The sequence below is a fragment of the Gavia stellata genome, chromosome 34, assembly GCF_030936135.1.
Source record: "Gavia stellata isolate bGavSte3 chromosome 34, bGavSte3.hap2, whole genome shotgun sequence".
In the NCBI taxonomy this organism is placed as follows: Eukaryota; Metazoa; Chordata; class Aves; order Gaviiformes; family Gaviidae; genus Gavia; species Gavia stellata.
Window position 1 is genome coordinate 3,246,533 of NC_082627.1, and position 15,348 is coordinate 3,261,880.

The 15,348-nt window shown below is 51.0% G+C and overlaps 2 protein-coding genes across 2 annotated transcripts in view; one reads left to right on the forward strand and one right to left on the reverse strand.

Moving 5' to 3' along the window:
- LOC132320275 (scavenger receptor cysteine-rich type 1 protein M130-like) overlaps positions 1-15,348 on the reverse strand; it is a 114,516-nt gene that overhangs the window by 53,468 nt on the left and 45,700 nt on the right.
- LOC132320182 (olfactory receptor 14A16-like) lies at positions 10,419-11,426 on the forward strand. The gene has a single exon (XM_059832454.1). It carries the CDS (start codon positions 10,419-10,421, stop codon positions 11,424-11,426), a length of 1,008 nt encoding a protein of 335 aa, XP_059688437.1.

Sequence of the window (15,348 nt, forward strand, 5' to 3'; positions counted from 1 at the left end):
CTTCGCAGGGCTGACCACTTGCCATGATAAAATAGATCAAGTTTTACTCAGCGTCAGATCCCCCTGCACAGTGCCTTTGCCTACCTGTCATCACAGCCTCCGATTTTCTACTCGAACAAATGCATGGGGAGGCTTGGTCTGTAATGGCCCTCAGAGGGGCCAATTAATGCTCCAAGACACTTTGGCTTTTGCTTCTGACTTTAACTCCTTGAGAGCTTCTTCAATCATCTCCTCTCAGTATCTGAGGCTCATGGACTCAGCACCAAATACCCTATGAGGCTCGTTAAAGTGCAGAAAGCCCTAAGGAGGCACATGTCTTCCGTAATTTTCTTCAGGGCTTCCAGACTTGTACAGCTAATTGGAAAGGTCTCAGGAGTCTAATTAAAGTGGAAGATTTCAGTCAGAACTCAATTAAAAAGCAGGCTGTTCTTTTTTTTTTTACTTTTAAAGGGTTTTAAAATTATTGTTTCATTCTACAGAAGAAGTGATAGCAGCTTTCTCCAATTGATATTGATGCAGAAGGTCTCCTAAGGAGGTCTGGAGAGGTAGCAGCAGCCGTCTCCTCGAGGTCCCCCACTGTATGGGCACCTTTCCTCCCCACCTCCCCAGCCCCACCATTTCTCTCAGGGGCTGCCTGGCACTTGCATTCTTTTCCTACATCAGACTTCCACACTGAAGTCTGCAGCTGAGTGTACAGCTCCTTTGCACCAATTCCCACCTGATTTACCCTGAGACTTGCCTGTAAATTGACAGAGGATTCTTATTAATTTTGAACAAACAGAAGTAAAGGGTGAAAAAAATAAATGAAAAGACCCAATGGGCTCCTCAACTGTATGCCAAGTCCAAGCCTCCAATAAGGTCGACCTTCCTCAAGCAACAAACCACCATAAAAGAAACATGTTTGGCAGACAGATAAGAAATGATAAATACACACGCAATTAGTGAATTGGCTAAAGGGACAGTTTGGCAGATTCAATCAACTTTGCCTTATTCTTAGCCAAATTTCTATCCCAGAGCCTTGGCAACAACTCAGGTCTCTAGAGATGTCCTTGCCCATCCCCCTGTGGTCACATCTACCTGGCTGCCTGTGCCTCCTGATCCCATGCCCACCTCCAGCAAATGAAGTTGGGGTGTTGTGTGGGAACATTTTACAGTCAGTGTTCAAAGCATTCCTGAGTTAGGACTGAGAAAGAAATGAACCTGTGTGGCATCAGGTGCTTGTTAACATCATCACACTTAGCAAAAGCCTTCCTCGAAGATGGTCTCTCCTGGAAGTCCCTCTGCAAGCATGCCGAAATTGAGATGCAAGACTAAACTCCTTACAGTTGCTGCACACTAACAAGCTCCCAGGGGAAAGTCACTGAGCGTGGAGGGCCATGGCAGGAATGAAGAGCCCTGGAGGTTTAGTAGGGCCTGCCGAGGGCTGTGGGTGATGAAGCTGCTTCAGGAAATTGAAGCGTGCCTCTCTGGGGGCTGATTAGAGCAGAAAATCAGAGGCAGCAATCTCAGGATGACAAAGCAAGGAGACAGAAGCGTCCTGTGTCAGGTAGCCCCTTGGATGTGCCCTGTCAAGGCAAGGGGCCCCGTGCTGATCCCCAGCCCATCACAGTGATGATGCTTTTGGTCTTCAGCAGCTGAGGTTTCCCTCTGGTCTCAACAAGGGCCAATACAGGCAGAGTGCCTACCCACCCTTGCCCCTCAGACGTGGCACTGTGCAGCTCACCTTAAGCCTTTGCCTGTACCCTAACCCTAGTACCGAAGCTGGAGCTCTCATCTTTAGCCCTTCCCTCAACACGAATGCCAAAGCAGAAACACTCACCACATGCCTGCAGCCTAAACCCAAACCCAACTCCCTAGCCCGGTCTCCAACTCAGAGAAACGTATTGGAGAGGCCAAGATCAGTGGGAGCCTGGGCTGCAGGGATCATACCCTGGTGGAATTCACTATCTGAAAAGATATATGCCAGGGGAAAATATAGTCAGGACCCTAAACCTTGGGAAAGAAACATTCAGTTGTTTAAGTAATTGGTAAATGGGACCCATGCGCCCCTCTTGAAGGTCAACAAGTCCAAGTGCAAGGCCCTGCACCTGGGTCGGGGCAAAGCCCAGTATCAATACAGACTCGTTGATGACTGGATTGAGAGCAACCTGTGGAGAAGGACTTGGGCACACTGGTGCGTGATAAATTGGACAAGAGCTGGCAATGTGCACTTGCAGCTCAGAAAGCCAATCATACCCTGGGCTGCATCAAAAGAAGCATGGCCAGCAGGTGGAGGGAGGGGATTCTCCCTCTCTACTCCAATCTCATACTACTTCATCTGAAACACTGTGTCTGGTTCTAGGGGCCCCAGCACAATAAAGACATGGACCTGTTGGAGTGGGTCAAGAGGAGCATCACAAAAAATGTTTTGAGGGCTGGAAGACCTCTCCAATGAAGAAAAGCTGCGAGCGTTAGAATTCACAGAATCACAGAATCACGAAGGTTGGAAAAGACCTGTAAGATCATCAAGTCCAACCATCAACTAACACCACCATGCCCACTAAACCATGTCCCACAATGCCACGTCCACATGTTCCTTGAACATCCCCAGTGAGAGTGACTCCACCAACTCCCTGGGCAGCCTGGTCCAGTGTTTTACCACTCTCTCAGCAAAGATATTTTTCCTAATATCCAGCCTGAGCCTCCGCTGGTGCAAACTGAGGCCATTTCCTCTTGTCGTGTCATTAGCCGCTTGGGAGAAGAGACCAACACCCACCTCTCTGCAACCTCCTTTCAGGTAGTTGTAGAGAGCGATGAAGTCTCCCCTCAGCCTCCTCTTCTCCAGACTGAACAACCCCAGCTCCCTCAGCTGCTCCTCATCAGACTTGTGCTCCAGACCCCTCACCAGCTCCGTCGCCCTTCTCTGGACACGCTCCAGCACCTCAGTGTCCTTCTTGTAGTGAGGGGCCCAAAACTGAACACAGCATTCGAGGTGCGGCCTCACCAGAGCCGAGTACAGGGGCATGATCACCTCCCTACTCCTGCTGGCCACACCATTTCTGATACAGGCCAGGATGTCGGTGGCCTTCTTGGCCACCTGGGCACACTGCTGGCTCATCTTCAGCCGGCTGTCAATGAACAGCCACAGGTCCTTTTCTGCAGGGGAGCTTTCCAGCCACTCGTCCACAAGCCTCTGGAGTTGCATGGCGTTGTAAACCAAGTGCCGGACCCGGCACTTGGCCTTGTTGAACCTCATATAATTGGCCTGGGCCCATCGATCCAGCCTGTCCAGATTCCTCTGCAGAGCCTTCCAACCCTCCAGCAGATCAACAGTCCCTCCCAACTTGGTGTCGTCTGCAAACTTGCTGAGGGAGCACTCAATCCCCTCATCCAGATTATGGATAAATATATTAAACAAGACCGGCCCCAAAACTGAGCCCTGGGGGACTCCGCTTGTGACCGGTTGCCAACTGGATTTCACTCCATTCACCACAACTCTCTGGCCTTGGCTGTCCAGCCAGTTTTTAACCCAGCAAAGAGTGCGCCTGTCTAAGCCACGAGTCGCCAGCTTCTCCAGGAGAATACTCTGGGAGACAGTGTCGAAAGCTTTACTGAAGTCCAGGAATTGTTCAGCCTAAAGACAAAAAGGCTCCAAGGAGGCCTTACTGCAGCCTTCCAATGTATGAAGAAGTCTTATAAGAGAGAGTGATATTTTAGCAGGGCCAGTAATGGAGGACAAGGGGCAATGGTTTTAAACTGAAAGAGTGTAGATTTAGATTGGACATATGGAAGACATTTTTCATAATGAGGGTGGTGAGACACTGGAAAAGGATGCCCAGAGATGTTGTGGATGCCCCATCACTGGCAGTGCTCAAGGTCAGTTTGGACGGGACTTTGAGCAATCCGACCTAGTTGAAGAGAAGGGATTGGACTAGGTGATCTTTAAAGGTCCCTTCAAACCCAAACCATCCTGTGAGACTATGATTGCAGATGTGGCCACACTAGTGCTGAGTCGAGGGTGGCCACGCTCCTCCTAACACTGCCCCATATGCAGCTGGCCTTATTCATGCTGAGCCTTTCCCAGTGGCTCATAGGGCATCCCTCATAATGCCCAGGCCCTTCTGGTCAGAGTCCAGGCCTTCCAGTGCCACTTTGCCCCTTCACCCCTTCTCCTTGTAAAACCTGAGGAGGTTTCTGTTGGCCAAATCCTCAGGTGTCTCAAGGTCCCTGTGCACTGAAGCTCCAGCACATCAGCATTTAAGTTACACATGCTGACACCTCATACTGAGTCATGGTTCCTCCAGCACAACAACTTGAGCAGATGTAGGACAGTACAGGTAAGAAAAAGGGGTTACAAGTGTAATGGAAGGGGTGATGAATGGAAGTTCCACTGTAACAATCTCAGAAACACCATGGCAAGAACAAAGCATCCGAATGCAGGGCCAATGAGGACACCTTATACAGGCACAGGGCCTGGGAGACCTCCGGGTAAGGTGCAACTTTATAATCAATGGAGATGAAGTAAAGACAGAGAATGGAGAAGGCAAAACTCACAAAAGGAGAGGTGGAAGTCAGTGGGGCCATGTAAGACAATGCCTGACAGCCAAGAGGTGTTGGCCACCATGGCCAGGGCCCCACTGATCCATGGCCCAGCTGCCAGCTGCAGGCAGGATCTGGCCCTCCTCAGGGCTGCGTAGAGCAGCAGTCTGCAGCCAGGCACGCGGTGATGAGAGGACATCACAGCCAGGAGTGAGCACTCTGCTCCTGTGAGAGAAGCAAAGCAGGAGAATTGCAGGATGCAGCAGCAGATGGAAACGGCCCTGTCCCCTGTCAGGACAGTAGCCTAGGCAGGGTGGTGGAGCTACAGCAGGACAAGTGTCCCAGGAAGAGGTACCTGGGGGTGTGGAGATGCCCATCAACAACCACCAGCACAATAGTGGAGAGGTTTGCAGCCAGGGTCATGGTGTGGGTCATCAGGAAGAGCAGGAGGAGAGGAACCTGCAGCCCAGGGTGACTGCTGCATCCCAGGAGCACAGATGTTTCATCCAGGCCGTGCAAAGGCGTCCTGCATGCTGTGGGGTGTTTCACAGTCATGTGCAATAGTTGCATGGGAGCCTCAGTATGGAGGCAGCCCAGGTTTAAATTCCCAAGAGAGGAGTGCAAGGCAAATGCCAGCATCAGAGCTTGGAGTTTGAGTTATCCACTCCAATAATCAGGAAAACAGCTTTAGGAGCAATGAGAAGTGGCATCAGAAGGAAGGGAAGCTTGTTGAGAATTGGCTGTGCCACAGAGGGACTTATGTTAATGCACCTAAAATAGGCCAAGGTACCTCTGTTTTGAGCCTGGCATTGTTCCTCTGAAGCTAAGAGAGAGGAATTTCATTCTTCAAGGCACTGGGAGTCTCATCCTTGCTGACATTGAAGAAGACTTTCCCTCTCCCCATGTACAGGCAGGCTCTTGGTCCACCTCTCTCCACAGGGCTCATGAAAGTAGGACCTCGCATCCCAGCCCCATCCTCTGGCACCATCCAGCACAGTACAAGTCTCCATCCATGGACTTGTTCCTGATCTCCCGTGTTCATTTGGACGGTATGACCCTGCGCTTGTCTAAACTGGGCCCAGATCCCTTCTCACTTCAACCTATTTCTCCATTTCCCAGTGCATGCAGGGTGTGGAGAGTGGGGGCTGATGCAGCCCAGTGCTCCCTCCATTTCCTCACAAGTCTTCCAGGAATGATGTACCCATGTCTTTGCACTTCCAGCTGACGTATCACTTTGTGACCAGCTGGCACACAGAGATGGTCCTCCCACATCTTGAGATGCATTTTGATCATGGCCCTTTGTGTGCAAAGGGTTCCCGTTAGGGGGAGGTGAAGAATGTGGAATGTGTGATGGGAGTAGTTGCCCACATGAAGTGTACCCACCTGTCTCAGCGTCCTTCTGTAACTGTAAGGTGCAGCCATTGCTGGGAGGGGCCTCCCTGGTTCAATATCTGATCACACCTAGAGCCCTGCTCCAGATGTGCCCCAGCTGTGGGTACATTTGGCAGAGCTACATCCATCACCCGGGGTTCATCTTGGGGCTGCTGGGCTGTGGGGAAGCACGTGCCCCTGGCAGCTCACAGTGTGAGCTCTGGGTGTGCAGGAGCGTGTCCAAGTGACGATGGGAGCCCCTCCTCCTGCATGAGGCCAGACTGGGAGGATGAGGGGCCCATGAGCAGCCATGGCTCAGCAGACCCCACCACCCATCAGACACGTGAGCTGAAGAGGGGTTTAGTAGGTGGGTGGGACAAGAGAGTCTCCAGAGATCCTTCCCAAGCCCAGCTATTGCCTGATTCTGCGATTCTGCGAGTGATCTGTTTTGATCCAGTGCCCCTGAAGGAATTTTCTTTTCCTGGATAACATTCACACTCACTCTTGGCTCTAATTAAGATCTGACCCATATTTCGACTCCAAATGAACTTGCTTTCATTTTTCTATCTGTCAAAAGCGAAGGCAATTTTTCCTTTCATGCTTGGGTTTAGTGACTCCTAGACACCTTGTTGGCCTTTTTCTGCCACAACATGCCTTGCCTCCAGAGACTGCTCCCCTGACTGAAGTAGGAGCTGGGGGTCCTCATTGTGCTCTGCTCTTTGTACGGATGGGGTGCCAGCCACTGCAGTGGGACTCATGGGGGACTTGGCTACCTGAATACCTGCTGAAAGGGGACCCATAGCGAGGTACTCACCACCCAGGACCTTTCTGGAGCTCCTTGATGAGATCTTTGTGACCAGGGTGACTGAGGAGGCAGTGAGATGAGGTGTCTTGTAGGACTTGCTACTTACCACCAAGGAAGAGCTGGTCAGGGCTGTAAAAGTCAGGGATGAGAAGGTCGAGTTGAGGCTCCTGAGAGAAGAGAAGGCAACAAAGAGCAGGATTTCAGGAGAGCAGGCTCTGGCCTGCTGAGGGACCTGCTTGGAAAAATCCAATGGGATACATCCCTGCAGAGCAGAGGGGTAGAGAGACCTGACTGATGGTCAAAGATCTCCTCTTCAAGACCAAGAATGGTCCACCTGGACCTGCAGGAAGTCACACAAAGCTGCCAGGAGACTGGCATGGCTGAGAAAGGAGCTCCTGCCTCAAACCAAGCGTGAAAGGAAGCACAGGGAAGGTGGAAGCTGGCTGCCCTCCAGCCTCAATGGTTCTGTGATTCTGTGCTGGAGGGAGATATTTGTGTGTGTGTCTGTGCTTGTCTGTGTGTGGGGGAACTGGGGGTATGAGGGGAACCTGAGGCCAGCTCCCAGGTAGACGGAGGGTCTAAGACCAGCTCCTGGAGAGATCCATATTGTCTGAGTGTCTATATAGGTATACATTCCCACTAACATAGCCTAACCCACAAACAACCCAATCCTCATTTACCTTTTCTCCCCAAGTCCCTGGTTATACTGGCTTTGTACCCTCCTTTGGTGTTTCAGAGACAGTTGCCATGGTAATTCCTACCTGGGTCAGCAATTAAACTCATATCTCCTTGTATTGTCTGTAGTGCCCTGCAACACCTCATGCTGTCATCTTGTGAGAGACATCCCCATCAGGGTGAGCCATCTGCACCCAAACGTGAAGAGCTGACTAAATGGAGCTTGAGTCCAGGGGGACCTTGGGAAACTCTGGGATTTGACCGACAGAAATGCCTTGAAGTTTTGCAAGGAAGAGTGGCCAGTCCTGCCCTGGGGGGAAGAATAACCCCATATATCAGTGCCAGCTGGGACCTGATGTGCTGAGCAGAGACCCTGAGGAGAAGGGCCTGGGCACCATGAGGGACGCCCAGCGAGCTGGTGGCTCATGCTCACTATGACCAAGGCCAGCTGTAGATGGGGCTGCATTAGGAGGAGCGTGGCCACCCAGACAACTTGAGTTACCATCCCCGTCTATTCAGCAGCGGTGCGGCTCAACACACACACAGGCGTGTCCCAACACACCCAGGCCTGTCCCAGTGTTCAGCTCCCCATTTTGGAGAAGAGGGGTAGAACTGGAGAGTGTCCAGAGGACGTCTGCCAAGATGGAGTTAAGGGCCTAGTGCACATGCGCTTTGTGGACAGGCTGAGGGACCCGGGCTTTTGTGGCCTGGTGGTGGGGAGGCTCCGGGTGCTCTAGGAATAGCCTGAAACTGGTACAAGAGGGCACCCAGAGGGAGTGTGAACCAGCCCATGGCCTTGTCTGTCAAGGAACAGCCAGGGAGGATGGGGAGATGTCAGGAAGGGTGGTGAGATATTGGGGTGAAATTGGAAAGAGGATTGGGTGTCAACAGTCTTCAAAGGAAGAGGCGCAGGGGTGGGGCACAGCAGGGCAGCCTGTGGTGTAGATGGCTGAGGACAGTGGCAAGGCTGAAAGCCCCCAACAGAGATGACCTCTTTGTCACCATGGCTATGGCTGTTGTCTCAGCAACCAAGGTCTACCAGAAGACACCTTAACCTTATTCAGGATGACCTTATTACCTCCTTGCCCCAACCAGGAGGGTCATGCCATAGTCTTGCACTTGGCATTGCACATCCCCACATCGCACTGCCCCAGGAAAAGCCCTGAGCAACGTGTGAGGGACAGGATCTCCTTACACAGAGGCTTCTTTTCAGTGCTTGTCCGTTTGGCTTAATGTAACACATTCAGGTTTACTCATCGTCAGAATCACCTTTACTTCGCCTTTACCTACCTGTCATCACTCCCTCCAGTTTTCTGCTTTAACAAGCCCCTGGGGAGGCTTTGTTGGTAACGATCCTCAGTGGGACCCATTAACACTCCAAGAAACTCTGGAGTTTACATCTGACTTTGCCTTCTTGAGAGGTTTCTTCAACTTCTTCTCAGTGTGTGAGGTTGATGGACTCAGCTCCCAACCCACCAGAGGGGTCATTAAAATGTCTTGGGCTGGTCCTCTGCTGCTGCGCTGGGCCAGGCTCCTGGGATGGAGGGAGCTCATAGCAAGCGGGCAGCGCTGCAGAGAGACAGCTCTGCCCAGGAGCAGCTCCTCTGCAAAGCACGGCAGGGCTGAGGGCACTGCCTGCAGGCACCGAGAAGAGACGAGCAAGGCAGAGAGAGGTTAAAGGCAACTGGGAGTGGGAGGACTCTGAGAGCTCACTGGGGGAGAAATCTTCACAGCCCTTGACACGGTAAGTCTCTGGCTGCAAGGCAATGCAGCTGCAGTTCCTGCAGGGATCTCCTAAAGCTGTCATAGCCCAAAACCTGTGGGATGTTGCTCCGGTGTAGAGGAGGAGGACATGCTCCAGATCAGGGATTCTCTGCTGTGCCATCAGAGGGACAGGGCATGACGGCTGCCTTCTCCCGGGGAGGGCTGCAGGGGTGTGAGTGCAGGTGTGCATCCAGGGGTGCCCAGGGCTGTCCTTCCGAGCAGGGTCACTGCACGCCAGGGCACTGTGTGTTTGGGCAGGGACTCTTCCACCTGCCAGGGTCAGCACTCAGCCTGCCCAGGGAGCTCCCACAGCGCTGTGGGGAGAAGCTGTGGGTGGAAGGAGTGACCTCTGGCAGGGCAGGGCAGGGTTCTTCTGCTGTCGAGAAGGTGTTGCGTGGGTCAGGTTTGCTCACAGCTCCACATCACTTCAACCCATTTCCCAGGGCACTTTTCCAGAGGCACCTCAAGGCAGGGGCTACCTGGGAGTAAAGGTGCTTTCCAGGGTCTTTGCTTTCAGTTTCCTGCTGTGCTGGTGGTGAAAATGGAGATGGAGCTGTAAGGTTTGCCCCAGAGTAGGAGACTTATACAGCATTACAGTGCTTCATCTACAGCTCTTCAAAGAACCTTGTCAAGCCCCTTCACCCACCTCAGCCTGCAGAACGCCCAAACATCACCTTTGTGTCCTCTTCAGTATAGATCTGATCTGCCCTGTAGGACCTGCCAACACGGAGATGCCCTGGGCAGTGCCCTGCTGCCAGGAGGTGTCTGCAGGGCAGAGCTGAGCACACAGCGGGTGGGATAGAGTCTGTGAGCGCTGGCAGGGAGGAGAGATGGGGACAGCTTCCAGCAGGGACAGCTGCTGCAGGCAGATGCCTTCCCCAGAGCAATCCCTTGGTCTCCTCTCCTGCCCAGTAGAGCCTCTGCCATCAAGGGAGTGGGATCTCAGGCTTAGCAGCCTGACCCTCGAGGAGGAGAAACTTGCAAGTGCTGTCTTGGTGTCACTGAGGTGAATAAGGTGTCACCCCTTTCCCAGGTCTCCCCTGCTGTGGAGCAGGGATAACTCCTTGGGAGCCCACAGGCAGAGCTCCGCTCCTCACGGCACACTTGGCCAGCATAAACCAGAGCTCCAGGCAGGGAGATGCAAGAAGTTTCTGAAAAAAAGGAGAGAGGAACTGTGTGTTTTCAGGGGTTGGGTTTTGAAGGGCACAAATGGGAAGAGATTTGCTCAGAGCTGTCCTAAATTGTGAGTGTGCTTTCCTCCTTTGGCAGTAAACAAAGGGATCAGATGTCCAACAGCAGCTCCATGACCGAGTTCCTCCTCCTGGCATTCGCGGACACAAGGGAGCTGCAGCTCTTGCACTTCTGGCTCTTCCTGGGCATCTACCTGGCTGCCCTCCTGGGAAATGGCCTCATCATCACCACCATCGCCTGCAACCACCACCTCCACACCCCCATGTACTTCTTCCTCCTCAACCTCTCACTCCTCGACATGGGCTGCATCTCCACCACTCTCCCTAAAGCCATGGCCAATTCCCTGTGGGACAGGAGGGACATTTCCTTCTCAGGATGTGCTGCCCAGGTCTTTCTATTTGTGTTCTTGATGTCAGCAGAATTGTATCTCCTCAGCTTCATGGCCTACGACCGCTATGTTGCCATCTGCAAACCCCTGCACTACGAGACCCTCCTGGGCAGCAGAGCTTGTGTCCACATGGCAGCAGCTGCCTGGGGCAGTGGGTTTCTCTGTGCTGTGCTGCACACGGCCAATACATTTTCATTACCACTCTGCCAAGGAAATGCCCTGGACCAGTTCTTCTGTGAAATCCCCCAAATCCTCAGGCTCTCCTGCTCAGACTCAGACTACCTCAGGGCAGTTGGGCTTCTCATGGTCAGTGTCTCTTTTAGTTTTGCATGTTTTGTTTTCATTGTGCTCTCCTATGTGCAGATCTTCAGGGTTGTGCTGAGGATCCCCTCTGAGCAGGGACAGCACAAAGCCTTTTCCACTTGCCTCCCTCACCTGGTCGTGGTCTCTCTGTTTATCAGCACTGCCATGGTTGCCTACGTGAAGCCCCCCTCCATCTCCTTCTCATTCCTGAATCTAGTGGTCTCATTTCTGTACTCGGTGGTGCCTCCAGCAGTGAACCCCTTCATCTACAGCATGAGGAACCAGGAGCTCAAGGATGCCCTGAGGAAACTATTGCAATATACTATATTTCGACATCAGTGTCGTAGCTGTCTTTCTCCTATGACTCCCACCATAGTCACAGAAAATAGCTGCATGATCTCTTGTTCATAAGCTTTTTCCTTCCTTCCTTCCTTCCTTCCTTCCTTCCTTCTTTCCTTCCTTCCTTCCTTCTTTCCTTTCCTCCTTTTTTTTCTTTGCTTCTTTCCTTCTTTGTTAGACCTGTGGTAATATTATTCCTGATCTCATTTCTTACACATTTTAGTGTTCTTTTTATGCCTAAATACCTGATACACATGAGAAGCCAGACTCCCTCTGTAATTTATAAAAAAAGAAAGGCAGCAGCTGAAAATCAAGTTTCTCAGCTCCCTTTTCTGATAAATTTTCTGGAGCTGAGGGCGAAGCTCCTCTGACTGTGCAGTCCCAGGATGGGCTTTAGCAAGATGAAGGGCAAGGGCTGTAACACTGGAGCGTGATTCATGATACCCTGTTGTACTGGCTTTGGATGGGATGGAGTTAAATTTCTTATGGAGCTATGTTTTGGATTTGTGATGAAAGCCACGTTGATAACACACCGATGCTTTAGTTACTGCTGAGCAGGGCTTACAAAGCATCATGGACTTTTCTGCTTCTCGGGTTGCCCTGCCAGTGAATAGGAACTGCGTGTACCCCAACCGGCCAAAGGGTTAGTCCATACCAGCTGGGGGAAGGAGAAGGAAGTGGGGGTTACTTGGATTTATAGCGTTTGTCTTCCCTGGAGCCCTGCTTTCCTGGAGATGGCTGAACACCTGCCTGCCAATGGGAAGTAGTGAATGAATTCCTTATTTTGCTTTGGTGATACACACGGCTTTTGCTTTTTCTATATTAAACTGTCTTTATCTCAGCCCTCTGTTGTTGTCAATTGCATCCTTCCAATTCTCTGCCCCATCCCACCCAGCGGGGGAGTGAGCGGGCGCCTGTGTGTTTCTTAGCTGCCTACTCGGCTTAAAGAAGACCTGTTTGAAACACCACATGCCAGATCTAGTGGAGCACCCAAATGCAGAGGCATTGGAAATGCCCCATGGCCCTACCAAGCACCTTTCTTGGCCATAGGTCCATCAGGAAGCGCAAGACGGAAAGGGGCTCATCAGCAGCTATTGCTGTCCGTCTGAGTCTGCTTCCCACCCTGAGCAGCATGGCCAGTGCAGGTCACCCCATAGCCCTGGCTGGGGAGGGGCTGGGCTGGAAATTGTCCAGTGAATGACAACACCAGTGAACAGCTCAGCTGTGTGAGTGTGCAGGCTTGGGGCACTCAGCAGTGTCCTTGCATGGCCAAGCCTCCTGGGAGAGACTTGAAGGACCATCAGAGCAGGACCTGGTCTCTGCCATGGTCCCTGGACACCCTGAGGAAGCTGCCCGAGGGCAATCGTCACAGACCAGCCCCTTGCAGCCGCCAGTGCCACCACTGGCAATGCACTCCAGCTCAGGGAGGTGGTTTGTCCCTCCAGAGAGGGACACCGAAAGACTGGTTCAAAAGTTTATTCTTGCATTACAGACTCATGCTTGCACATCTCATGCGTGCGATGAGATGAACTTGAGTGAACAGAAGTGCCATCAGCTGTTCCTCGGGGTGCCCTGAAGATGTGTGGGGCAGATGGTTTCCCAAGGCCCCTGCAGTTTGCAAGAAACATCCCCCAGGTAACCACCACGGGAATGTGCTTCTTTGCATCTAGGACCCCGTGTCCATTCCTTGTGCCGTGGGGTACCTGCGACGAGTGCAGAGCAGGATGATTCACCGCAGGGCTGAGGTGCCTCCCACCCTCTGGGAATGGCAGCAGGAAGCCAGAGAGATACTACAATTGCTGCAGTGTACTGCCTTTGCATGTGCAGGGGAAGGACTCCTGTCTCTGATCACCCCTGGGTGCATGAGAAGTGCACGAGGCCAGCTCAGATGTGCACACCTCACAGAGCCCTGACATTTCTCTCTGTGACTCCAGAAGCAAACCCCACCATCCCAGTCAGATTTATCTCACCGGCCTTGGACAGGTTGCTATCTGCTGTGTGAAGAACCTGTTCTAGGTCCCGGTCAACTAGGTCTTTTTGGGTGGTTCTATGTAACACCTAGAAAAATATTAATCTCAACACCAGATCAATTAATGATTTTGATTTTGATAAAAATCAAATATGAAAGTATTTGATAAAAAAAGATTCATCAACATGTGATTCCAAGGCCATTTTATCCTCCATGCTGAACTAGCTGAACAAAAAGACACTTCCATTGCAGAAAATCATCTCCTTGCGAAATATCTCCTCTGGAAAGGCTTTTCTGTGCTGTTGGCTATAACGTGGTGTAAGGCTACCCTGGTCAGACTCAGTCATCCATTTTTCAGACAGTGGGAACCAATGATTCTTTATAAATATAGCGGCAAGCAGCATAGTGACATGACACAGTCCTTTTTTACCTTCCCGTACATACTTCTCAAACGTGAGATTTCACTCCAGGCTCTTTCTCAAAGTGAACCCAAGTGCAGGAAGCATGAATAAACAGACTTGCTCTTTCTGCAAATGAAAAATATTGGCTGTGTGTGACATATCCTTGTATTCCTAATATTTGAACTACCTAGCACTTCAGTTGGGTACCTTCAACAGTAGAAATAACCCCTTCCAGGGAGGAGTTATCTCCAAGGACATGATTTTCTCCAATGGAAGTGTCCATTTGTTTCAGAAAAGTCCTAAGGAGCGACGAGTCTAAGAAATTTGCTGCAACATTTTGCTAATCACAGAGTCGTTCTGGCTTCTTTGCTCTTTGAACTTATCTGTTTCATCATGGTAGCCCCATGCCGGAGCTCATGTTCATATCTAGCTCTCTCAGCCACTAAGCAGGTGTTCACGTTGGGGTTTGAAGTATGAGAAAGACAGCATACTTGACAGAGGATGAAACAGGCCTGAGAGGCTGGATTGTGACTGAACCCCATGAGAGTAGCTAAGGAAGGATTACACTAAGCTCAGGAGAGCAGCTTGTGAAAGTAGGTGATGGCTGATATTCACTGGGTCACCAAGGAAATGTGATTCTGGGATCACTGGGTCCTGAATTTCTGAAGCTTTAATGCACATACCAGAGCAGTCCACATAACTGGACTAATACTGACAAAGCCGGGGAGAGTGAGACCTACCACAAAGGCTGCCTTCCATCATGCTCGCATGTCCCAGAGAAGAATAACTCCCTTTGGATTAATAAGTCACTTGTTTCTTTCTTCACTCTGCTGCTAGGCTTTAGAGGTGTTATTTCCCAATCTCTGAGAAACTAGCAGTCAAAAGAAGACCAGAAAAGTGCTTTGGGAGTGGAACAGCTAATGCATCATCTCTCTTATGTCGATAGTCTAGGACTCGATTCTCTTTTCATGAAGGTTCAAGTCTAAAAAGCTCAGGCAAGTTGTGACGTAGAAATCTGTCGTTCTTAATGGAGTGCTCTTAAAGTGACATTAAACATGGTGCTCAGCTGGAAGCATTAGCCATCAGCACTAAGGCTGGGTGATTTGATTTTCACATGCAGACGGAAGCCAAAAACCCCATATAAATGAACAAAAGTGAGAAGGGATGTATTTTCCTGCTTCTTCCTAAAGGACGGTTTTTTCCTCTGCCTCTTGCAAGAGAATCCAGAGATCATCCTCCAAGGAAGGAACATAGCTGAAATCCCCCAGTTCCACAGGGAACAGATGCCCGATGTACTCGGTGCTTTTGTTTCCCTTTCCCCCAGGAAATGAGAGGTGTTGGTGAGTAGTTCTTCTCTGCTTTCTTCAACATTTTTCGTAGTGTTTCAGTGCCTGGAAACACAGCAGAAGCTTCATACTTCATGTGCATGCTTCTAAAAAAGTCAGATGGGAATTATTCAATCCATCCATCTTAGAAGCACAGTTTGAACAGGGTGAGTTGTCCTAGGGAGTTGCCTAGCGCTCTGCTCTCACTAGAGTATCAAAACAAAATGCCTGACAAGGGGATACCAGGATGCTGCTTTGGCCACCCCACTTTGGCTCTGTATCCAAATTTGTTGGTTTGC

Coding starts and splice junctions, on each gene's coding strand:
- LOC132320182 (XM_059832454.1), top strand. CDS start 10,419: ATGTCCAACAGCAGCTCCATGACCGAGTTCCTCCTCCTGGCATTCGCG.